The 24,216-nt window shown below is 49.2% G+C and overlaps 10 protein-coding genes across 10 annotated transcripts; 5 read left to right on the forward strand and 5 right to left on the reverse strand.

Annotated features, from left to right (window-relative positions):
• Positions 1-260: 260 nt before the first annotated feature.
• On the forward strand, positions 261-1,691 carry Z518_09946 (ketol-acid reductoisomerase, mitochondrial; the record flags this gene model as incomplete). Its single annotated transcript, XM_013412563.1, has 5 exons — positions 261-474; positions 524-558; positions 615-893; positions 947-1,614; positions 1,667-1,691. The coding sequence occupies 5 exons, from the start codon at positions 261-263 to the stop codon at positions 1,689-1,691; spliced, it is 1,221 nt and encodes a 406-aa protein (XP_013268017.1).
• Positions 1,692-2,162: 471 nt separating this feature from the next.
• Z518_09947 (uncharacterized protein) lies at positions 2,163-3,588 on the forward strand (the record flags this gene model as incomplete). The annotated part of the gene is made up of 2 exons (XM_013412564.1): positions 2,163-2,535; positions 2,696-3,588. 2 exons carry the CDS (start codon positions 2,163-2,165, stop codon positions 3,586-3,588), a joined length of 1,266 nt encoding a protein of 421 aa, XP_013268018.1.
• Positions 3,589-4,589: 1,001 nt separating this feature from the next.
• Positions 4,590-6,128, reverse strand: Z518_09948 (uncharacterized protein; the record flags this gene model as incomplete). The annotated part of the gene is made up of 2 exons (XM_013412565.1): positions 4,590-6,028; positions 6,083-6,128. 2 exons carry the CDS (start codon positions 6,126-6,128, stop codon positions 4,590-4,592), a joined length of 1,485 nt encoding a protein of 494 aa, XP_013268019.1.
• Positions 6,129-6,539: 411 nt separating this feature from the next.
• Z518_09949 (uncharacterized protein) lies at positions 6,540-8,297 on the reverse strand (the record flags this gene model as incomplete). The annotated part of the gene is made up of 1 exon (XM_013412566.1): positions 6,540-8,297. The coding sequence occupies one exon, from the start codon at positions 8,295-8,297 to the stop codon at positions 6,540-6,542; it is 1,758 nt and encodes a 585-aa protein (XP_013268020.1).
• A 749-nt stretch (positions 8,298-9,046) lies between these two features.
• Positions 9,047-9,982, forward strand: Z518_09950 (uncharacterized protein; the record flags this gene model as incomplete). The annotated part of the gene is made up of 3 exons (XM_013412567.1): positions 9,047-9,215; positions 9,259-9,816; positions 9,864-9,982. The coding sequence occupies 3 exons, from the start codon at positions 9,047-9,049 to the stop codon at positions 9,980-9,982; spliced, it is 846 nt and encodes a 281-aa protein (XP_013268021.1).
• Positions 9,983-10,235: 253 nt separating this feature from the next.
• On the reverse strand, positions 10,236-12,434 carry Z518_09951 (uncharacterized protein; the record flags this gene model as incomplete). Its single annotated transcript, XM_013412568.1, has 14 exons — positions 10,236-10,413; positions 10,501-10,555; positions 10,615-10,731; positions 10,789-10,943; positions 10,997-11,121; positions 11,167-11,237; positions 11,291-11,386; positions 11,495-11,638; positions 11,690-11,816; positions 11,906-11,970; positions 12,028-12,160; positions 12,208-12,250; positions 12,303-12,321; positions 12,386-12,434. 14 exons carry the CDS (start codon positions 12,432-12,434, stop codon positions 10,236-10,238), a joined length of 1,377 nt encoding a protein of 458 aa, XP_013268022.1.
• Positions 12,435-14,488: 2,054 nt separating this feature from the next.
• Positions 14,489-16,220, forward strand: Z518_09952 (uncharacterized protein; the record flags this gene model as incomplete). Its single annotated transcript, XM_013412569.1, has 2 exons — positions 14,489-14,844; positions 14,891-16,220. 2 exons carry the CDS (start codon positions 14,489-14,491, stop codon positions 16,218-16,220), a joined length of 1,686 nt encoding a protein of 561 aa, XP_013268023.1.
• Positions 16,221-17,863: 1,643 nt separating this feature from the next.
• On the reverse strand, positions 17,864-19,351 carry Z518_09953 (uncharacterized protein; the record flags this gene model as incomplete). Its single annotated transcript, XM_013412570.1, has 1 exon — positions 17,864-19,351. One exon carries the CDS (start codon positions 19,349-19,351, stop codon positions 17,864-17,866), a length of 1,488 nt encoding a protein of 495 aa, XP_013268024.1.
• Positions 19,352-19,671: 320 nt separating this feature from the next.
• Positions 19,672-20,978, reverse strand: Z518_09954 (mRNA surveillance protein pelota; the record flags this gene model as incomplete). Its single annotated transcript, XM_013412571.1, has 2 exons — positions 19,672-20,844; positions 20,901-20,978. 2 exons carry the CDS (start codon positions 20,976-20,978, stop codon positions 19,672-19,674), a joined length of 1,251 nt encoding a protein of 416 aa, XP_013268025.1.
• Positions 20,979-21,757: 779 nt separating this feature from the next.
• On the forward strand, positions 21,758-23,709 carry Z518_09955 (uncharacterized protein; the record flags this gene model as incomplete). Its single annotated transcript, XM_013412572.1, has 8 exons — positions 21,758-21,876; positions 21,925-21,955; positions 22,006-22,143; positions 22,194-22,244; positions 22,293-22,318; positions 22,365-22,595; positions 22,651-23,336; positions 23,390-23,709. 8 exons carry the CDS (start codon positions 21,758-21,760, stop codon positions 23,707-23,709), a joined length of 1,602 nt encoding a protein of 533 aa, XP_013268026.1.
• Between the last annotated feature and the right edge of the window lie 507 nt (positions 23,710-24,216).

Genomic DNA, 24,216 nt, shown 5'->3' on the forward strand with positions numbered 1-24,216 from the left:
AAGGATCCAGAGACAGGCCCAGTACTGCCAAAAAGGGTGGGATCGGGGAGACTAAAGCATCTCCGAAGGCTTTCGCCGTTGTCGGAGGCAGGGGTGCCCTTCGTTGCTTGGTGCTCCCAGCCCAACCAGAACTCCCAGTGACTACTTGTAACTAGTGCTAATTAGTCCTCGCCGAAGTACAAACATTTCCCCAGACTCTTCTTGGACTCAGATTTTCGAATTTCTGATTTTCTTTTTCACAGTCGGATACTTGGGACATCATGGCCTCGAAGAACTTTGTCAGGACGCTGCGCACCGCTTCGAAGCAAAAAATCAGTGCACCCTCTCTTCAGAAACGTTCAGTTGTGTCTGCTCTTGCAACCAGACCAGTCGTCGCAGCAACTCGGCGCACTGCATTCACGGCTCCCTCTCAGCAGCAGCAAACAAGAGGTGTCAAGACAATCGACTTCGCTGGCACCAAAGAAACCGTCTACGGTGCGCAATCTAAATAGTCGCATCTGCTGCACATTGCTGATCCATTGAGCAGAACGAGAGGATTGGCCTCGAGAGAAACTTCTTGTATGTTGACTCCAACCTCCCAATATGCTCATCGATCCTCCCTGACCATATCCTAGGATTACTTCAAGAATGATACCCTTGCTCTCATCGGATACGGTTCACAGGGCCACGGTCAAGGTCTCAACCTTCGTGACAATGGCTTGAATGTCATCATTGGTGTCCGGAAGAACGGCGCCTCTTGGAAAGAAGCAGAACAAGATGGTTGGATTCCTGGGAAAACCCTATTCGAGGTGGATGAAGCTATCGCTCGAGGTTCCATCATCATGAACTTGCTCAGTGATGCGGCTCAGAGTGAGACCTGGCCAGCAATCAAACCTCAATTGACAAAGGGCAAGGTATGGATTGATCACTGCTACTGCTAAAAAGCATTTTTGCTGACGGCGGACAGACTCTTTACTTCTCCCATGGATTCTCTCCGGTCTTCAAAGACTTGACGAAGGTGGATGTCCCCAAAGACATTGATGTCATCCTCGTTGCCCCCAAAGGTTCAGGTCGAACTGTCCGGTCCCTATTCCGTGAGGGTCGCGGTATCAACTCGTCGATCGCCGTTTACCAAGATGTCACTGGAAAAGCTGAAGAGAAGGCTATCGCTTTGGGTGTCGCTGTGGGAAGTGGATACCTCTACAAGACCACCTTCGAGAAGGAAGTCTACTCTGACCTCTATGGTGAGAGAGGATGCTTGATGGGCGGTATTCACGGTATGTTTCTCGCTCAATATGAGGTTCTCCGAGAACGTGGCCATTCCCCATCGGAGGCTTTCAACGAAACCGTCGAAGAAGCCACCCAGTCCCTCTACCCCCTCATTGGTGCCAATGGTATGGATTGGATGTATGCTGCTTGCTCCACCACTGCTCGTCGTGGTGCCATCGACTGGTCCAGCAAATTCAAAGATACCCTCAAACCTGTTTTCAACGAGCTCTACGACAGCGTGAAAGATGGCAAAGAAACCAAGCGCAGCTTGGAATACAACAGTCAACCTGATTACAGAGAGAAGTATGAGAAGGAGATGGAGGATATCCGCAACTTGGAAATCTGGCGTGCCGGCAAGGCTGTTCGGTAAGTTCATCCAAGCTTAGCAAGACAAGCCATTTACTGACGTGTATAACAGTTCTCTGCGACCCGAGAACCAGTAAACTGCGGCTTGAGAGAGATATATATGTCAAGGCGTTTCCAAAAGTTGATCTTGTATCAAACAGGGGATCTTCGGTTGGTAAAAATGAATCTTGCAGCGATGCCATGTCATACGTCTATCAAAAAGGAGATGAACCCGTGCTTACTCCATATTTTTCACAACCAATTGCCGACTTCGGAGTTGTGCACGATTATCTAATTCGCCAACTTCTTGGTCTCGTCATTCGATATCTTCTGACTCTGTTTGGGTGTCCCTTCATGTTCATCTTTGTTGTTTACTGATGATCTCGTGATTCCATGTCGTCTCTTTGAATCTTTTCCTTTCTTGATTGTATTTACTGACTCCCGCACATTTTTCTACATATACTGCGCAACGGACACCGGTTAATCACGCCGTCTCCAAAAAGTTACGGACCACAGAGCAGCCCTACCAAAGTTTCTCCAGAATCGCAGTCCAAAACATCGCCCGCGCTATGGCCGACCCATCTACATGTCCACCATTGATTCCGTCTTCGATTACTACCGCATACTCCAAGATCTCACCATACATCCATAAAACACCACTTTTAACAAGCAAAAGCCTCGATGCGATAGCCTCATCACTTGACCCCACAGCATTTCTCTCCGACAATCCCCCTACATTCGATTCTGCCGGAAGTGAGACGAACAGCGGCGGCAGTCGAGATTTAGACCCCACGCCAAAGGTTAAACTGCATTTCAAATGTGAGAATTTCCAGGAAATCGGCGCATTCAAGGCCCGAGGGGCGTTTCATGCGGTTATGAGACTGATAGAAGAAATGGGCTTGGAGGAGGTCAGGAGGCGAGGCGTTGTGACGCACAGTAGTGGTGAGTATAGCCATAAATTCACATCAGTTCGTGTGCAGAGCGGAATCGTCGTATCCTCCCCCCTTCTTTCCTTCTTTCTTCTTTTTCTTCTTTTATCCGCCACGGCTTTTGATAGAACAATGAGCATACCAACCATTGTGATAATCTGACATCGGCCTAGGAAACCATGCACAAGCTCTCGCCCTCGCAGCTTCCACGTTCTCCATACCCAGCTACATCGTCATGCCGAAGATCAGTGCCCCGTCCAAAATCGCGGGTACACGCCTATACACCTCCAACGTAATCTTTAGCGGCTCTACGTCGCAGGAGCGCGAGGCCGTAGTTCAGGACGTGATCGCCGACAAAGGCGCTATCTTCGTCCCGCCCTACGACCACCCCGACATCATCCTCGGCCAAGGCACCGCGGGTCTGGAAATGGAGGCGCAATTCCTCGAAGAGCATTGCAGCAGGGGCGGCAAGACCAGCGGATTTGACGCCGTCATCACGCCCATCGGCGGAGGCGGCCTGCTAGGTGGCATCGCGACCTGGTTCGCCGATAAGCCTGGCACGCTTGTCTTTGGGGCCGAGCCGAGTTTTGAAGGTGCTGATGACGCAAGAAGAGGTCTGCGTGAAGGTAAGCGTATTGAGCATGTCAAATCACTCACTATCGCCGACGGATTGCGCACTCCTGTGGGTGTGATCAATTGGTCTATTATCTCGGATCGGAAGAAGCTTGAAGGGATATATGCCGTTACAGAGCAGCAAATCAAATGGACTATGCGTCTGGTTTTGGAGCGGCTGAAGATCGTGGTTGAGCCGAGCGGGTGTGTGCCGCTGGCGGTGGTGTTGTTTAATAGGGAGTTTCGACAGATGGTGGCGCAGAGGCAGATGGGGTTGGAGAAGGGGTATTGGGATGTTGGGGTGGTGTTTAGTGGTGGGAATACCACGGTAAAGGCGATTAATGCGTTGTTCGCGGAGGAAGAACAAGAACAACAGGAGAAGGTTGTCGACGAGAGACGTGAGGGTAAAGTTGGGGTCAACGGGACGAAGGAGGTAGAAGATGTTGCGGGCTGAGAACGAAAGATACATATCCGCTCTAGATTGAGTTTGGGCCCTCTTTATGTTACGTTTGAGGATGGGTGGACTCGGACATCCAGACTTTGATACTGTTCAGTTGACATCAGGATTCCACATGCACATCACGAGGCTGTGGACAAAGATTAGGACCGTTAGCAAAGTAGGATCTTTTAGGCGTGGTTATCTCATCTTCGAATGCCATTCCAGAGATAGTCTTTCGTAATATGCAAAGTCATATATCTGTCCCGATTTATCATTCGTGAGCTTTCCGTCTTCTGTTAGTGATCAATCGGTGCGTTTCATTTATTCCATTCCATCCCTGCCCTTTAGCGGCCAATCAACCCCGCAATCACCACCTATTTCCTTTCTTTGTCGTCCCTCTCAATATTGTTTCTTTATATATTTTCCAGGCCCGAAACTTACTGAATTTCTGCAGGGAGGATGGCCGAGGTAAATAATCCTCCATCCACCGTCTGTCTTCTCTCTTTGTTGACCTGTTTTCTCAGTGGTTTAAGGCGGCGTAAGTCTCACCACCTACCTACGCATAAGTTGGTCCCTCCTGGGTTTAAGATATTAACTGGCCTCTGCAGAGATTTAAGTCCATCGGTTACAAAGATGGCTGGATTTTGAACTCTGCTTTCCGCAAGGAAGCGTGGGTTCGAACCCCACTCCTCTCATTGCTCTTTTTTTTTTTTTTTTTTTTTTTTCCCTTACCTTGATGGCCATTTGGTGGGAGTGTGGGAAGTGAGTTAAGTTAGCTTAGGTGGGGATCACGGTACTATCTATTGAGAGCGGAAATCGGCAGGGTCGAAAGACTCACTTAGTAGGAAACAAGGACTGTTACACAGATCTGCGCAATTGAGCGCGAAGCACAGAATGTAGGGGATAGAAGATGCAGTAAGTTTTTGTATTCTACCAGAATACGTATATTCGTTGGTTCCTGAATACGAGGGTATACATCCCAAATTCCCAGGTAACTTGCGACACTGTAGATCGTCTTATCGACAGATGATGACCACCTCTCCCATGTCCCGACTCTTCAGTCTCTCCGTCAACTCCTTCTCGCTGATCTCCAGCTCCGTGCAGATCTCATCAAAACAATGTGTTCCATCCAAAAACTCCGCAATCCTTGCATTCAGGTCATGGCCATACTCACCGTTCTTGCCATTGGCGTGGCTATTATGTTTCATATTTCGCCGTGAAGGTTCCTCGGAAAAATGCCGTTCACTGGACATGCTCCGCGTCAGATATTGCGTGTCTTCCGTATTGTGCTGATTATGGAGCCCCGTTGCCTTTTGAGTACGGATAGCATATCGGTGCACGCGGTAGAGAAATCCCTTGATGACCCCAAACGTCACAAATCTTCGCATGTCGATGTTGGCGAGCATATTGGCATTCTGCACGTACCATTCCCGAACCGTAAGGCCCTGCCTTAAACTTGCGAAAAGCTGTACGATTCCGACTCCATCGACCGGATCGCCTTTGCCGGTGACTGGCCAGATATCGTCATCGTGAACATTCACCGAGGTCAATCCGCTTGTTCTTCGTTCAGTGCTGCCGTCAATGATGGCTTCTTCTTGTGCGCTGGGTGCGAATGCCGTATTCACATACCTTGCGCATTCCCTCTGCATGTCGATGTCTTTGGCAATCACATTGGCGAACTCCGCCGTCGGCGCGTAGATTGCATGGAAGCTAAATATATCGAGCAACAACACACATCCGTAATATAACAAATGCTTGACACATTTCTTGGTGAGTTTCAGATCGGCGTCTGCCAGAGCGGCGATCCTCTTGACGCTGTTAACACCGTTGATGTATGGAATTATCCGGAGCATGGTCAAGTCCCAATTCTCGTCCACCATGGTTTCAATTCGGACCGTAAACAATGGTACGTGCCATGGCTTCACACTTGCTGGGTTTGGTAATGTCGGAAACAGCTTGATATTCAACGTATTGAATTCGTCAATGGGTATCATGCATTCACAATAGTTGTTCAAGTCCTCCATCAGCATTTCGCAGAGACTGTAAATTTTCCCCGAGTTCGGTGCTGCCGTGTCGTCACTCAAAAATCTGGATTGTTCTTCAAGGCTTCGCATCAGATGTGCCAATTTCTTCACCACCGACTTATAAGATGCCACATCAATCGTCGAAGGTTCGCCCAGGACCAGGGCGAAATTGAAGATGAATTGGTTGCGTGGGTAATGATCCGATGTTATGCATATTGGATGGGACAGAACGAGCGTCGGAGGCATGCTCGGCGTGAGAGGCGGTGGCGAGAGTGAAATCAGGTTTCCACAGAGTGATTGACGTGGAATGACAAAGCGCGATATTGTCGAAAATGAAAGGAGGGGAGTCGATGAAACAATGCCATTTGATGCAGGCAGATCGGTTGTGGTCAAGACTGAGTCTTCGGGCACTTGATGAACGATCTTGGGACCTACAACTCAGTTAGACTCCCCCGTGCTGCTTGAAGGAGATAGAGATCATGCACCCTCATGAGGATCGAATTTACTGTAGAAAATGGCTTTGATAGACATTTTCTGCCGTTTTCGCGACGACTATTCTCGTCGGACAGACCAGGCTGCATGCTCGGGAAAGAAGAGGGGCAGGTTGCCCTCGCTGAGTCTCGTTCACATCACCGTGATTTCTATCCCTAGGGAGAGGTGTTGAAGTTGCATGGTCACGGGAAGCACAGCTTCTAAGGGACGTTCAGTTTCAATGGATGGTAAAACGGCCGGCCGGGCCAAGCCCCTTCTGAATAAGTCAGTCGATCTTTCGCCGCTTTATCGAAAAGTATAAGGACCGACTCTATATGTCACCACACATGGCTGGTTTCTCGAATTGCCTTCAAGGAACATGTTGCTTTCATACCTCCTCAATGCGCGATTAGTCAATGTAATATTACCTCACACCTACGTCTTCATATCATTATGATTCCGCTCCGAGGACTAGACTAGATTATTGGTATACAGGAGTTGACCCACTTCGTTCTCCTCGCACTTTTCCAATATCCATTGACGCAGAAATCCCGGGAGACTTGCGTCAAGCTCTCTCCCGTCGCGAAGTCGACTAATGGCAGCGAGCAGTTTACGAACATCGTACGTAGAGTGGAACACTTCGGGGACGCCACGGTCAACTTGAAGGAGCTGGTAGACTGCCTCCATTGAGGTACGTACAGAATATTCTGTGGTGAAGATACAGTCGCGCCCCGATTCGGCGAATTGGCCGATGAACGCAAAGTTGACGGCATCCTGTGGTACAACTGGTGGCCGATCGCCAGCTTGCCGAGGCATGAAGAATGAGGTCACATAAGGCATCATAACCGGTACACAACGAGCGCTGTCGGCAGCTAATTGGGGGATTTTTTCGATCGGTACACCAAGGTGATATAACCACTCTTGGGTGATCTCTTCTCCGGTACAGTCTTGCATGGCTTTATTGACGAAGTCTCCCGGCACATCGACGAAGAGAGAATAGAGCCATACCACAATCTGGTCGCGTGGCTGGTTCTTGAAATGAGGCTGCCGATTGACAGTCCAGCTCAAAAGCCATTTCGAGTCCTTGACTGTCACAACGCCGCCGGTGACGACTTTGCCACTGAAGGGGTCACGTTTGCAGACGTTCGAGATATAATCAGGAATGTGTTTGTCCAAAGTCGTGATGGTGGCGGATTGCCACTTCGACTCAGAGATATGCGCTCCAAACACGTCGGGTCTGCCGAAGGAACAGTCCTTTGCGGCTATACGCCTCCACAAGTCCCAAGCTGGCGCCGGACCTTCATCCAGTTTGGCCGCTGTGTGATGGTCGCCGGCGTCCGAGTTCTCGGTCAGAGATCCTATCGTCATGAACACCATGTCATCAGGACTGAGATTGACACCTCCCACTTTCCCACCCTTGATCCAGTGGATTCGCGTCGCTTGCTTCTTATCATCGTCCAGTGAGAAGTCGACATCTAGAACCTTGGTGGAATAAGAGAAATTGACACCGTGCTCTAACAACCACTTATGCAGAGGTAGGACCAGCGACTCATATTGATTATACTTGGTGAATTTGAGGCAACTCAAATCAGGAAGACCTCCGATATGATGGATAAAGCGGTGGAGATAAAGCTTCATCTCCAGTGCGGAATGCCATTCCTGGAATGCAAACATAGTTCGCCAATAGAGCCAGAAGTTGCTCTCTAGGAAATCTTTGCCAAAGACTTCGTTGATGCGCTTTCCCTCCATTTCTTTGCGGGTTGCAAGAAACACTTTGGTGATGTCTTTTTGTGCCTGGTGACTCAAGCCGAACAGGCCGTCGGTATGGGCGTCTTGGCCTCTTCGAACAGTGGCACGCTGCAAAGAGAAATTGGGGTCATCTTTATTCAGCCAGTAGAACTCGTCCAGCACCGAGGCGCCCTCGATTTCCAAGGAGGGGATGGAGCGGAAGAGGTCCCAAAGACATTCAAAGTGGTCCTCCATCTCTCGGCCCCCACGAATGATGAAGCCTTTTTCGGGCACCTTCAGACCGTCAAGTGCCCCTCCAGGCACCTCGAGTTCTTCGAGGATAGTGATGTTTTCCCCAGGCATTTGGGCATCTCGTAAAAGGAAGGCTGCGCCGGCCATCGACGCAAGACCGGAACCGACGAACCAGGCGGTCTTTTGGTCAACATCTTTCGGCTTGCGTGGGCGAGCAAAAGCTTCATAATTTCCACTAGAATAATACATGATGTCAGCTTGAACCGGTGTGCGGAGAGTTAGCTATCGTTTATGTGATAATGACTCTATGATAGACCAGGATTGACAGACGCTGGGCTTATAAGATATATAGGTAAGTCATAGACCGAGAAAGAATTCTGAACCGGCACATAGTCTTGTAACTTAATAGCTCGGACCGTAGTGGTGTGACTTCCAGGGGGGAGATTCTGGATGTAACTAGTTCGCAAGTCTGTGGCGAAATGGCCTCAACAGACATATTTCCGGCTGAGAAAATATTGAAAGGTGCCTAAGGTGCATCACTCGCAGAGAACCAGCCCAACGCAAGTTGCAGGGAAATTTGCCGCCGAATTGGGCCGCTTTTGGAAAGCCCTATTTCTCATAGCATCCTTGTTGCTAGCAAATGACGGTCGCAACACGGGGTGCGATTGTCACAGCCAATCAGAGCAATGTTGGAGGATTTGAACCAATAATATCGAGTGTACTTGACCAAGGGGTGGTGTACGGAATAAGGGAAGTAGTCGACAAGTGCTCTAGCCAGCTAGTCCCAATTAGGCATATAAATGTCACGTGATGTATGCTTTTTGTGTGGCACGAATGGTCCTCCTTTACCGGAGACTTCTTGGTGCGTTCGGGGACTTTTATACTCTACACCTTATGGCCTTGCTCAGGCAAACCATCCCCGATGCAGCTATATAGAGAAACGATGGCCAGTGTAGTGGCAGGCTCCCAACCCGAGTGACACTAACGCCCGCTTTAGTATGGAAGAATTTTCGAAGAAAACGAAAGCAGATGGCAATGTCACAGAAATTCAACGTCTAGCCGCAAACCACGAGGTGTTCACTCATGGCCTCGGTGGAAAGCTCACCCTCACTCCACTAGACTTATCCAAGCCCGGCCTAAAGATCCTCGACTCTGCATGCGCAGACGGTAAGTCAAAGTTCAAACTTGAGACTTTGGCTGATGCGGTAAGGCACTTGGCTTCGAGACCTTGCACGGCACAGCCCGGCAGCAGGAACAGCTTCCTACGTCGGATTCGATATCAACCCCGGGATGTTCCAAAGTGAGAAGCCTAACAACGTCGGCTCGATGGAATTAGTTCAGCAATCCATCCTAGATCCGTATCCTGAGGCATGGAAGTCCAGCTTTGACCTCGTCCACCAGCGACTCACCATGGCCGCCTGGCTATCTACGCCGAAAGTCGAGATCCTCGGTCGTCTTGTCGAGCTGGCCAAGCCGGGCACGGGATACGTTGAACTCATGGAGCTCGATCCCAACACTGGAACTCTTCCTGACAATGTACCGAAGTACAGGAGATTCATTGAGTTGATAGGGGAAGTCTTCGACTCCATTGGTTTTGGTCGAGACACCGTGAACAACATGAAGACCCTCCTGGCCCAGGCCGGCTGCGCCGACGTCGTAGAAATCAGGACAAGGTATAAAGTGGGTGCAACGGCGGACCCCCAGCTCCAGGAGAAGAGCATACGGGGTCAACTTGGGGCGATCCCGGCCCTCGCGATGGTCGCGAAACGTACGTTGCTTCTTGTATGATGAACTAAGACTAATCGTGGAATGCAGAATTCAAGACGAGCTTTTCGGAGGAAGAGCTTGGCACGCTCGAGAGTGACGCGAGAAAGGAGCTGGAGACTATTGGGGCCGAGTTCGAAATGGTCACCGTCTGGGGAAAAAGAGCGTAGAATGGCGCGAAGATATCCATTGATCCGAAGAACGTGGAAAAGACGTTTCCTTATAGGAGATAAGGAATAGTTTGATAGGATACTCTCGTTTAAAAGAATGGCTTCTGGACTGATTCGACCACGTGGTGATGAAGAGCTCGATTGACTAGAGCTGATATTCGAATGTAAGAGAGAATAGCGACAAGCAGAGGAACGGAAATGCTTCGGAATCACATATTTCGGTGACCACTCCGGAGTAAGTCTGTTCCGCTAACTAGAACGTCCAACATGCAACTCTCACTGACCTTATGACCGGGTCCACATCATTGAGCAGCAAATGAAGGACCTGGCCCTCGCCAGCAACTTCAACTTCTTTGGTGCTAAGGACCATCGCTTCGTCACGACCCTGACCTGGGATGAGATGGGGATTATCAAGCCTAACAGCAACGTGTCTGTATCGGAATATGAAGCGTCAGCGGTAAGTGATTCTTTATCTGAGATGCAGAGGGGACACTATATTAAAAACCAAAGGCACGTACGTTGTCAATTTATCATCCACGCTTCGAACAAATGCTGCTGATATGGCGGCGGTGACTGCAAAGAAACTTAGTAACAACCGTCAGAGAAAAGAGACGTAGTGGAATGGTGTTTACCTCCAAATGCAATGCTTACTAGGAAGACCATTGAGAACGCATTGGAATAGACGGTGCGGACAGCATCTCTACCGGCTGCAATGATTGCAGGGGTTGCTCCTGGAACAGCAAGCAACGCTTGTATGGATATCATCAGAGAGCATGTTCCAATGTTTGATATGGGATCACACATACGCAAGAAAGCTGTTAGAGAAGCAGGCGGCAATCCAGCCTGCAGGACAGCAGTAGAAATGGCTGGCACAAGCTTGGGTTTGCTTTGTTGATTGAGAATTGTTGAGTAGACAGCAGTGCCAATGCTTCCCCCTGCGGCCCGAAAAGTTCCCGACAAGCTAGGGACATACGGTCAGTAATTTAATCGACAAAGATGAGTTCAGGTGCTCACCCGGTAGCAATTCCAATTTGATGATCTTTGGCTCCAAATTGGATGATCAAGATTCCATAAATTTGTGTAGCCGAGGCGGCCACGGCACCTAGGGCCACGAATACACAAGCCATCACAGGTGTATTCTAGTTTACTGCTGCCATGGCCGCAACAAATGTCGCTTGGATTACCGTTGCTATCAGCAACTGCCACTTTGTCCTCCGAAACCTGGCAAATTCGACCCCTGAAAATATAGCTCCCGCTTTTGAAATTCGTCAGCAATTGAAGAAACAGGCACGGCCAGTCGAATCATACCAGTTCCTGCGCCATTGTGTGCAAGACTATACCAACCAACCTCTTCTGCCACAGCTGTGTACAGTATTTGAACCACTATTCGCAAATTAGCAGAGGCTTGTGACTTCACCGACCAGACAACTTACTTTGGGGCCACAATACGGCAATGCTGATGGCCTAGAGAAGAATCCATCAGCGCTTCGAACCAAGAATTGAAATATGTACAATATATCTTACTAGCAACAAATGTCGCACACTGTGGAAGTGTAAAGCCTCTGAAGTTTTTGAATAATTTGGGAGGACATAGTTTCGTCACCTGATAGGGGCAATAGATCTCCCAAAGTGGGAATGCAATAAACACAGTGATTCCTACCAACGATGTTAGTATATTTTCCCATCAAATTGGTCCAAAGACGTTACCTCCAACCAGCAAAGGGGCAAGAACGTGCACGCTTGTCCAAGGATATGGACTGTTTCCAAATGTTACCCCCACCAAAAAGCTCGTCAAGCCGCCCGCATAAAGGATCACCCCCACATAATCGAGTTCCTTGCATTGTTGGGTTCGTGTTTTGCCGTCAGGATGAAGACTCAAAAATCCGGGAGGCCAGTAAAAGATAGCGATCAAACAAGAGCTACCGCGTTTGACATGTGGCCCACGTAGAAGGCCCATCGCCATCCCAAATGTTCAGCAAGAGTGTAGGCTTAATATAGCCTTGGTCAGAAATGAAACATTGGAGGATATATAATGCGATACATACCAATGACGGCGCCGAAGGCTGCTCTCGGGATCGATGCCAGACTCACACAGGCCATGGTTGTACCTCTAGATTTTCTGGGGACGATTTCGTTGGCCCCGGCATATGCGAGAAGTTGAGGACGGCCCCCAAACCCCTAATACTCGATTAATTCTCGTTCACATTGCTCGGACTCGTACGTACAATCAACGCCATGTCCGCGATGACAGTATTAATGGATGTTGCCCTGCTAGCAATCAGCACGGCCACTAGACTCGTTGGATGGGATGCAGTCTCACTGGGAGGCAACAATACATCCTGCGTTTTGTTAGCGTATTTGACGTAGAACTGGAACTCTGAAGTAGCTTAGAAAAAGATGTACCAATCACCCCGAGCGTATTTCCCAAGATGGTCACGTTTCGTCGGCCCATGATGTCGCTGATGCTTCCACAGATGGTATTGGAAACGGCATGTCCTAGGGTATGAGCTGTAGGGATCCAGTTTTGATAGGGAGACGGCCCAATATCCCGATCGATGGTGAGAAGGATAGCCGTGGGAAGCACAAAGGTAAGTAAATAGTGTCGCTTCGGAGGTGAACGCCAGTGACTGCCGATTGCGGGTTAAATGTTTCCCCTTCCGAAATGTAGAATGCGTTTGAAGTATGACAATTTGGTACATACGATGATAGCCATCACAGTTCGAAAATCTAGTGCTCGACTTTCCCAAGCGGCCCTTTCTTGCTCCAGGTCAATGTTGCGATCCTCGGGATGTTACTCAAAGGGAGAGGTGCCTTGGACCCTCTCGATATGGGCCCTCTCCGGTTGCATGGCGACCTCTTGTTTGGATTCTACCATAGTGAATATGTGATGATGTTAGGAGAATATTGAGTGTGTTGCAAAATTGCAAAGCTCTACTCCCAAATTCAGAGTTGCACCAGAGTTGTTATAAAATGCAACAGAGATAGTCTGCAGATGCAATGCAACACAAGAATGGGATGAGCTCTGTGTTCGAAGCAGGGGTTGTCGCTGGAGCGAGTACCAGAGCAGAATATTATGGCCAGCAGGCCCCGTAAAGGCGGGCCCAGTGGGCAAAGGTAGTCTGAGACGATATCGGAGGTCCGTTCTGTATTCGTCAAAGTTCGTTAATGCTCCTAGAACACAGCTGTCAGTGAGGAGCTGTTCCCATTTTCCATAACTGTTATAGTTGAGGCGGGTGCCTTGTTGTATTTCTGGGTCCGGAAAGGAAAGCACAAGCTCCTTTGAAAGATCTGGTCATCCAGCATCCCGCATTTCAATGTCTCCATGTAGCGTATAGTCTTCAAAGGCGATAGCCGAACCCTACCCAACAAGAGATGCCTTGCCCTTTCGAGACTTGATATCAAGCGTCTTAGCTGTATATGGGCCGGGAATGCGGGACGCTTATTTTGCCTGGTGTCCTCAGAATGCCCTTGTCCCCACGCCCAGTTTTGTAATACAGTGTGCTCCAGAGACAAAGAGAAAGAGATTGGGAAGCAGAAGCCGAAAGGGTAAATGTATTGTAATGGAAGCTTTGGAGCACACTTTGTTGACCCAAGCCTGAGGCTGTCTCTGTTGGAGTCCTTTTCCGAGGGGATTCCGTATATCTTCCCTTTTTGGCTGCGTCCCGCACATGTTGATAGAGATGCGAGATATAGCCTTCCCCCATGGAGTGAATGAATGCGGGGGGAAAGACTGGATGGCTTTTCTGTGGAGAAATTTAGCTTCTATTCAGGGTTGCGCGGCCCGTGGACGTAGGGGCTGGTGTGTGCCTGGTCCTAACGATAGTAATTTTGTGACAGTATGGGATGAAATATTTCGGAGTCATTGCAGGTTTCATCACCTCGATGCATACTGTATACAGGCGTAGGATATGCGTCTCAGGAGGCGTCGAGAGAGAGTGGATTCGAAACGTCATTTATCGGAGCTACGGATTTCGCAAGGCCTTCCCGAATTGGTCGTATCCAAGCGGGACGACAAAGCGCAATCATTGGTACGTCATACCTAGGCCCGGAGAAACCGGGCGGTTCACCTCCTTTGTGACATATGAGAAGCTCTTTTCGACAATGATCTAGGGCTACAATCGCAAGCCTTGTACTAGGCAAGTCCATGAAAGGGGCATCTGTGGGACAAGGCCGATCTTGGGAGATATCCATAATGGCCTTGGGCTGTCGAGAAGAGTTCGGCACAAATTATTGTGCATTACATCAAAGGCACGTACGTCCTCGGTGTTTTGTGATATAGTGGATTGACGTGTCGCAACTCCTGTTGCGAGGACTTGTACTCCGGATATTATTGCCAGTGCATACCTCCTCCCTCATCTGTAAAGTGATTGCTTGAGCCTCACTGCCGGAAGCTACTTTTGATCATTGAACATTTTCTGTTCTGTTATTGTCTGGCTGTCTACTTTCCCTTATCAGTAGCTGATCGAATCCGCGTGGTATCTCGGAAAATCGAATCTCACTTGCTTAATGGCCGACATGAAGAAGCCCAACTTCCTCATTGTTGTTGCGGATGACCTGGGTTTCAGTGATATTGGGCCATACGGCGGTGAAATCAAGACACCTACCTTGGACAAAATCGCCAAAGAAGGAGTTCGCATGACGAACTTCCACACTGCGCCTAGTTGCTCTCCCACACGCTCGATGCTATTCTCAGGCACGGACAACCACATTGCAGGGGTGGGTCAAATGGCTGAATTCATGAAATTTAAACCCGAAGCATTTGAAGGAAAGCCAGGTTATGAAGGCTACTTGAATTACCGAGTGGCCGCCTTGTCCGAAATCCTTCAGGATGCTGGTTACGACACCATCATGTCCGGCAAATGGTGCGTAAATCTACACACCCGCGATGCAGAAAGCTAAATGGAGCAGGCACCTTGGGATGACTAGAGAATTTGCTCCCTGCTCTCGTGGGTTCAACAAGTCGTTTGCCTTCCTGCCTGGAGCCGGCAATCACCACAACTTTGAGCCCCAGATCGATCTCGCCAAAGGACCACCGCCACAAGTCGGGCTCGCAGAAGAAGTTTGGATGGAGGGAGATCAGTTTCTGGACAGAAAAAAGGACTTGCCAAAGGATTTTTACTCCACAAAGACCTATACAGACCGAATGATCAGCTTTCTCAAGGACCGATCGGCCGAAGACAAGGACAAGCCATTTTTCGCCTATCTCCCTTTGACTGCGCCACATTGGCCATTGCAGGCCCCCAAAAATGTCGTTGCAAAATATCGAGGTATGTACGACGAAGGTCCGAGAAAGCTCAGCCAGAAACGTGTCAAACGTCTGATCGAGCTGGGTTTGGTTCCAGCAGACGTGGAACCTGCTCCTCCCATTGGAATTCTTGATCCGGAATGGCACGACATGACTCCAGAAGAGCGTGCAGCTTCGGCGAGAAAGATGGAGGTCTTTGCGGCCATGGTGGACTTGATCGATCAGAACCTGGCTCGTCTTATTGCCTACCTTGAATCGACCGGCGAGTTTGACAACACCTTTTTCCTATTTATGTCCGACAATGGTGCGGAAGGTCTCCTCCTAGAGGCCCTACCGTTAATGGGATTTCCAGGAGATATCGGAGATGCCATTGACACTTATTACGACAACAGCCTGGAGAATATTGGTGAGCGTAACTCCTTCACGTTTTATGGACCGCGTTGGGCTTGCGCGGCGACTGCCCCAGCAAGAGGATTCAAAGGTATCATTTATGAAGGTGGCATTCGTTGTCCGTGTATCGTCCGGTACCCGGGTTTTGGCAATAAGGAGTCCGCCATCACGCATACGTTCACCACCGTGATGGATATCTTGCCCACAATTCTAGATCTGGCAGGAATTCCTTCACCAGGGAACACTTTCCGAGGACGGGAAGTGGTCTCTGTCCGAGGCAAATCATGGGTGCCACATCTGTCATCACGAACGGATTCAGTACATGGGGACGAGACACATGTCCATGGTTGGGAGCTGTTTGGCACGTGTGCCATCCGCAAAGGCAATTGGAAGGCCGTCTGGATCCCTGCTCCGCGTGGAAAGAATATTTGGGAGTTGTTCAACCTGGAGTCTGACCCGTCTGAGTCACATGATTGCGCTACATCCCACACGGACATATTGGCTGAATTGGTGAATCACTGGAACACGTATTTCGCGGAGACCGGAATGGTCATGATTCCCCAATATGCTGGCACTCGACGGTTACTCAGTAGTTCGATCTAAGATGACTTGCTGTAGAGGCTCAATTACTATCGTCGCTTGAGGATATGGGATAAGCTTGGGAACGTTTTCAAGGAGTTGCAAGGGGTGAGAAGGTCTAGGGAGGATTTGACAATCCCTTTTTTCCGCAATGAATCAGCAGTCTGTTTCCACACTGCTGGGGAAAATAAGATTTCCGACAATATTGCGCGGACTTGCGTTGTGAAATGAATTCACACGGCGTAGTGGTCAACGTCCTTTAATGTATTGTGTGTTGTGTCTTTCAGACAAGATGCAACTTGCGATAGGCAGAATTTATTTCGATAAGTCATCACAAGTCTTTGAGGGGGAGGGGGAATGGCGAATGGGTTTGCTGCATGGCCCGATCTTCAATTTGATTGGTCAATTGCTCGACCTTGGCAGCGCTATACCCGTTATAGGTATAGAATTGTGGATATCGATTGGACAAAACTTGGAGCAAGAGGACAAATGTTTGCACAACCACTCCCGCGAGAAGCGCCTCCAACATTGTCGGTCGGTGATTTGGAACAGGTCCATCATGATACAAAGATACGACGCTGCGGATATCTTCCAATTCGGCTCAGAATGGTAAGTATCCCCAGATTGCTTACAGGTCGGAATATCCATCGTGACATGAAAGATGCTACCCTCGAGCTTTGATGGAGGCTTGATGAAGTAAAGAGGTCCAAACAAGCACATTTTAATCAGACCCTTGGGCGAACATTGTCGGCATAGGTTTATGGCCCAAATGGTTTGGATAAACCAGACACACATGCATATTCTCAACCACCCGGCTAACGGTTTAGGGGTTTTGGGCAGGCAATTCTAGGGAATTTTTTGGACGTCACAGGGCGACCGGGAAGACCGGACATTTTCTATCTCCTTGGCCATAAGGTTCGAGGCTAGAGTAAGACGACTGGCACGACGGAGGGCGAAAGGAAGAAGACATCGAGGGCGAGGTGTGATATCTTTTCAGAGCCATATATAAATGAGTCAAGGCGTTGATTTCGGCTTGAACGTGGAGAAATTTGGAACGAATTGCATATTGAGGACGACGGCACATTGACTCAACCATCAACGTTTCAAAAGAGTTGGGAGTTTCTTTCATCGGATAACTCGGTTCAGGGACTGAGGCATGTCAGTATGGTCGCATGAGGATAGGGAAAATGGGGCTTGCAAAAAATATACCACATCAAAACCAAGAGAAATGATAACTCCGAAAACAAAAATTTAATCTTCATGAATTTGGTTTATTCGTTCTTACGCATTCATCTCTCTGGCTTATCCAACCTTTCTCACCCACTTCTGGGTATCAAATGCAACAATACCCTGCCATGCTTCGACATAAACCTAATTCCCGTTATGCCAGTGGTGATGTCAGTAGACCCAACCAACCATGAAAATGCTAAACCTCCATTATTCGTATCTTGATGAGGCAATGTAGAGCCATTCGACTCAATTCTTGAATGCAGCTCCATCCATCCGGCCGTTTGCCAACTGAACACCCATTATGCAAAACCAATCCATGATTGTGTTTCATAAAATCGTCAATTTTTTGGTCATCAATCAAGAATTTTGCCAAAAGAAAAGTAGTCCTCCCCGCAGGGAATTCTCCAAGATCAGACCAGTGTGCAGACACTCTAGAGTCATCTGTGCACCCCAGCTTCAGCCTCTTCGACCAGTTCTAACATCAGCGCCTGCGTAGATGGGCCTGGCGCGTCAAAGTCGTCCCACGGAAGTTCCCACGGAAGTCTTCGTCGTCCCTTTCTTTCCTGCTTCGGCGGCGAGTTCGGTGCTGTGATCTTTGGCTTTGGAGCAGACGCCATACCAGCTTCAATCTCTTCCGCAAGGGCAATGAGATCTTCGTCTTCGATCTCGTTGAATACGGAGCTGAAACTGTCTGAGGTTGTAAGACTTTTCGCCTCTGATGCTGCTTTTTCTGCCAGCAAGTTGACTTCGCAGGTTTGTTCCTTGGAAGAAGAATATGCTGACTTCTCTGAGGATGCGAAACCGTGAGTTTGTGGTGTCAAAACTTGAGGTCGTTGTTTGGCTGCATTCTCTTGTCCCGTTCGACATGTCTCCTGCATGGGCTTTTGCGTTGCATATAGCATGAGGAATGTCTCGTCATCTATTCCGTCTGTGAAGTCTTCTTCATCTCCTGTCATACGAAGACCTGTTGTATGAGTTTCTCCTCCTGAGTTTTGGCATTGCCAGTCTGCCACTTCCGATGCTTCTTGTTGGTGAGTCTGGATTTCGTTTTCATGGTCTTGGAATTCGGGTGCTTTTTGAGTGACGATTGTCGACAACGGAGGATTCGAACGTGGACTATGACAAGACAGAAGTGACGTGTCTTTGAATGTTGCCGCTGCTCCTGGACCCCCCGTATCAGGCTGCAATTTGATAGGCACCGAAGGCTTTTGAAGAAGCGTCGTCTCAGTTTCACTAAGATGCCGTTGCGTTCGAACTGATCTTGTGTTTATTTGTGAAGGCCTTAATTCCTTGAGGGTCGAAAGCTGGCTATGAGCAGGGCGTTGTTGGACATGACTGGATGCGTCAGGAATTAGGCCAGGTTGGTGCAAGATCCGTCGAAGAGATGGGAGAGAAGAGGGAAGAGTTTGCTTCGAGGGTGACTTGAGAAGATGAGACACACTGAACAACTTTGTTTCGGCGATATTGTTACTCGCAACATTTCCCAAATCTTCACCCTGATGTAGGTTTTCTGCATATCCTGTTTCCTTTTCGCTCACGAGGTTCTCAGAGACAATGACTTCTTCCGCAATGGGTTCGTCTTGCAACCTTCGCCGTTTCATCGGCAATGCAGGCTTTTGTCCAAAGAATTTGTTCAACCGCGGTTGACTGGCGGTGACCTTTCCCCAAGTGTCTTCAACAGTTATTCGGCCCTCTTCTAGCATCTTTTGTTTGACCACGCGCTCTTTCTCAAGCTTTTCTTCCTTTTTACGCTTGTTCTCGGCTCGTTGCTTTTCTTTCTCCAATGCCTTCTTTCGTTGTTCCTCTCGCGCGTCTAGTCGGTCTGCGCGTGCCAATTGAGACGCAGTGTATCGAAACCCGACATCTTTTTTGCGTGCCCGCTTAGCCTCCTTCAGGGTCATCGGAGGCTTTGCGGGCCACGGCATCTCGGAAGATGGATGGGGGAGTGTTGCGAAAGGAAAATTGGTGGATGGTCAACACAAGAATGTGGCTGCGGTTCTGAGCTCGCCTACCAAAGGCAGGTCACAGCGGAACGGATTCCGGCAGAGGTACATTTAAGCGGCAAGGCTGGACATTTTCAGCCCTTCCCTTACGAGACGAACAGAATGCTGATTGCGCAAGGCATGTGCATAAGTCGACTGATATGTCACAAACAAGACATTGGGCTACAAGAACAAAGGCGGCTATGGGAAGGAAAGCCGAAGCCGGCTTACACCATCAAGGGGTAATTTCTACTCCCAAGAGTTCAAGATTCTTCGCTGCCGTTGTTGGGCTCATCATCAGAATCCTCCCCCTCAGAGTCCATTTCCTCGACGGGAAATGTCAAAATGGCGGCAATGCCTCCCAGACCTTCGAGTCTCTTTCCACTTTCATGATCCCCGCTGAGAATTCTAACCTCTCCACCGTGAACTTCTCGGACTCGATCCACCAGTCTGACCCACCTTCTTCGAGTCGCTACGTCCTGGCTTCGAAACAGAGCGTTGCTGATCAGAAGGACTCCACCTCCTCGGCCTATTGCTCCCTTGTCCACTGCTGCCTCTACCTCTTTTGGCCCATACCAGGCTCGACCGTCGTCTTTGCGCAATAGAGCAAAGAACTCGTCCATCAAAGCTGTTTCCCTGGCATACTTGGTATCTTTTAATCTCGCCAGGACCTCGGGGCTTTGGAGGACCTCATTCAGACTATGAAGATGGCCAGAACTGCTGTGGATAACGATAAAGGCTTTCCGCTTGACCAAATCCAGTAGAAGCTTGTCGCCTTTGGAAGCAGCAGTGTCGTTGATATGCTTCAGAAATCCGGCGGCGGTAAATCCTGGGCTTGCCAGTAAGATGGGAAATCTTGTGCTGCTGTCTTTGCCTTTCAAAAGGCCTTCTATTTGTCTCATCAATGCATCCAAGACCACCCCAAAGAATTTTGTTAGCCCTTTATCATGGTCTGCAGATCTTCCTGCTCCCATCCGCTTTCGCGGTACTGACACCTCGACTCTTTGTCTCGAGACAGTCTGGTATTGTGTGATGAAGCATATGTTAGCGAGACCTTCCTGCATCACCACCGCGATAGTTTCTGTGCCTCTTGTTTGATCGATTGCCTCTTCAAGCTGCGCACGCGCAACGCTGTCCCAACCCTCACTGCCATTATTTCCGTCGACTTCTTTTTCGAGAGTAAAATTTCGTTGTAGCTCGAGGTCTAGTGTATGGAATTGGCCTATTTTGGTAAATCTGTTTTCGCGCGCAATCTGACCCGAGACATGAAGTTGTCCAGCCTGCGGATCGAAGTCGAGGAATTTCACCCGAATTGTGAGATTGGTGTGGACTCGTTGGGAAGAAGTTGAGCCAGTAGAGGATGACTCTGTTGTCACTCGTCGGATTGCGGATGCGGTGAGGAGGTCTGTCGGGCGAATGAGGTTATAAGCATGCCACTAACAATTTTCAGGTGAGTGCACTAGGATGATGAAGTCAATGGATTTTCCAATACCATATCTTCAGGCTCTTCCGGACATAGTGTTACACTTCCACTGCCGTCATTGTCAATATGGCGCTTGATGAGGCGCATTTTGAATTGACTGGATGAGTCAGCCCTTCACCTCCGGTTGCTTCAGCCTTGCGGCTAGAAGGAACAGCCTTCTATTATGACAGTTTTAATGTGGTGAGCTATGATGAAGAGAGGAGATTCGATCAACTGGCTAATTTTTGGGAAGGGGGAAGCAGTGACCAGGATGGTCGCATCAACCTCCTCGTTTCTGCTTAGGATGAGCTGTCTTTGGGTGGTCTCTTCCGCAGTGGAGCTGCCTCAAGAAGCAGCGAAGCTGGAATCGGAACGCCGCCAATCACCTAAGCGTGCCTGGGCCTTATCGGAGCCTGCCAAGATATCAGGACATCTCTCTGGCGAGAGCTCTGAGGGTAAGCTTTCCAGCGTCTTTTGGAGGAACTTGAGGATCATTCTTGGGCCTCACTTCCTTTAAAACTGAAGCGCTCGAGAACTCTAGCAGGGTTAAGCTGGGACACGAATAGCAGGCGGACGCGGAGCAAAAATGTTGCGTACAAGCACGCGTTGCTTATTTTCTTGTCTGCACTATAGGAGCACAACGCTCGCGCTGCCCCACTTATTCTCATGCTGATCGATTATCGAGTCTACAATCTATCTTCAGGCACTAAGAATTGGCTCCTTGGGAAGCCATGGTGATTGATCAAGCTTGCCAAACAAGGTAAGAATAAAGTTCGGGACGACGTGATACAGGTAGATATGTAAAGCTCATGCTCCTCTCTCGGACTGTGTGAGAGGCTGCAGCTTTGCTCATCTTCTCTGCCGTCCTTAAAACCTGTTGTCACACAATGAAGCTAGGCTTTCTTCCCAGTGCGTCTTTATTGACCTTGACCCTCATCGGGTACTCCGTCGCAGCCCCTGCTCGCCGACAAGATGATAGCTGTCGGCGAACCAAAGTTGCCATTCTGTAAAGAACATCTCTCATGCCTAAGGCTGAACTATCTAACTTATCCAGAGGAGGAGGAATGGCGGGCGTTACGGCAGCAGTAAGTCCAAGAGCAAATGACTCCCAAGCAAAGGTTAACATTCTGCTCAGCAAGCGCTGGCTAATGCATCTGTTGATGATTTTGTCATTGTTGAGTACCTGGGAGATCTTGGAGGGCGTGTGGCTCATACTACTTTTGGTGCTCAACCTGACGGGACACCCTACGTTGTTGAGCTAGGTGCAAACTGGGTCTGTTCAACCTTCAATCCACAAACCAGGACGAGGCTGAAGAGGTATAGGTACAAGGACTCCAGACTGATGACGGTCCTGAGAATCCCATATGGTATTTGGTACTGTACGACCTCCCCTGGTGTGAATACTACTGACCAAGTTCACAGGCACAGAAATACGAAATCAACAATACGTGAGTTGACAAGTTCAGCTTGAGAATTCGGCGCTCACTGTGATAGATACTCGGACTACGACAGCATGAAGACATATAACGAAACTGGCGAAGTCGACTTCCTAGATCTCCTAGACGAACTTGATGAGGCTTATGCAATCTTGGAGCAAAACGCCGGACATATGCTCAGTGAAGGCCTGCTAGATTACTCAACTCGTGCCGGGCTTGACATTGCTGGATGGAAACCCATGAAGGACCCCAAAAAGAATGTCTTGGAATGGTTTTACTTCGATTGGGAGTCAGTCCCCACTATCATTCGGCGGACATCTTGATATACTGACCGTCGGATCCAGGTATTCCTACACGCCTGAACAATCCTCTACGTTATTCACCATTGTGAACTACAATACCACATTCTACCAATGGAGCGAAGAGAACAACTTTGTCTGGGACTCTCGAGGCTTCAACACCATTATTAAAGGAGAGGCGTCAGTATTTATGAATTGTACCGAAGAGTACGACTGCTCTGGAGACTCTCGACTCCTGCTCAACACTATTGTCACTCACATCTCTTATTCGGACGCCGGCGTCACGATCACCAATGAGGATGGCTCGTGTATCGAAGCGGACTACGCCATCTGCACTTTCAGTGTTGGTGTTTTCCAAAATGATGCCGTCTCTTTTGATCCTCCACTTCCTGCTTGGAAGCAGAGTGCAATCGCGACCTTTCAGATGGGGACGTACACAAAGATTTTCATGCAATTCCCTCCCGATCAAGTATTCTGGAATACAAGTGTTCAATTTTTCCTGTATGCGGACCCGGTCACGAGAGGATACTATCCAGCCTTCCAATCTCTCGACGGCGAAGGATTTCTACCGGGAAGTGGTATCTTGTTTGTAACGGTGGTTGAAGAAGAGAGCTATACTGTCGAGGCGCAAGACGAAGAGACTACAAAACACGAGATTCTCGAAGTGCTTCGTGATATGTACGGGGCGGAGAATGTCCCAATGCCCACTGCGTTCATGTATCCCCGTTGGAGTCAGAATCCCCCTTCATGGACAACGTGGACGAATGTACTAACATACTTCCAGGTTTAGAACCGTGGACATATGGTTCATACTCGAACTGGCCTCCAGGGACAACACTCGAGCAGCATCAGAATCTGAGAGCGAATCTTGGAAGATTGTACTTTGCAGGAGAAGCCACCAGTGCACAGTACTACGGGTTCTTGCAAGGAGCGTACTATGAAGGTAAGGAAGCCGGTGAAGCAGTCGCGGATTGCCTGGTACATCCCAAACGTTGTAGTGGCTATGACCGTTACGAAGTGCTTCATGGTATAACGCAATCCAACGAGTATAACACGATGAATGGATGGATGGTGACCAGTTTCCAGACGAACGGGCTCGAGTAACCCTCGGGGTCCGGCGGGAAGAAGGAAAGGGGGAGTTTATTGCCTAGAGTGCTCGATATCAGGGGCGTGGAACAAAGTCTGCGGCGCTTGATTCTTTATCGAGAGATCATTCAACACATTTGAACATACAGTACCTTTGAACCTTGCTGGTCAAGAAGCGTGTCGCCAGGACTCACTCCCCGACACAATCGGGCAAGCTATTTGAATTGGCTATTTTGAATGTCCCAACTTCCGCCGAACCAGATGGAGTGGCACCAGCCTTAAGGGGGCGGGGGTTATCCACATAGCTGGCGCGGCCTGCGCCAGCATCATTAGGTAAGTTTGTCTGGCACGTCCCTAAGAGCGCCTATATGGGGAGCCTGCTGGCCTGCGCGTACATAGCCCGCCCGCCGGCCGCTCTTCTGGCTCCAATTTGATTGATGGGAGCTTAACCCCATGCTCTTATGTACCTATTTGCCGCAACCTCTCGAAGTTCCTCTTCGAAAAGATTCTGAGGGACAACGATCA

Source organism: Rhinocladiella mackenziei (genome assembly GCF_000835555.1).
Source record: "Rhinocladiella mackenziei CBS 650.93 unplaced genomic scaffold supercont1.8, whole genome shotgun sequence".
Taxonomy (NCBI): Eukaryota; Fungi; Ascomycota; class Eurotiomycetes; order Chaetothyriales; family Herpotrichiellaceae; genus Rhinocladiella; species Rhinocladiella mackenziei.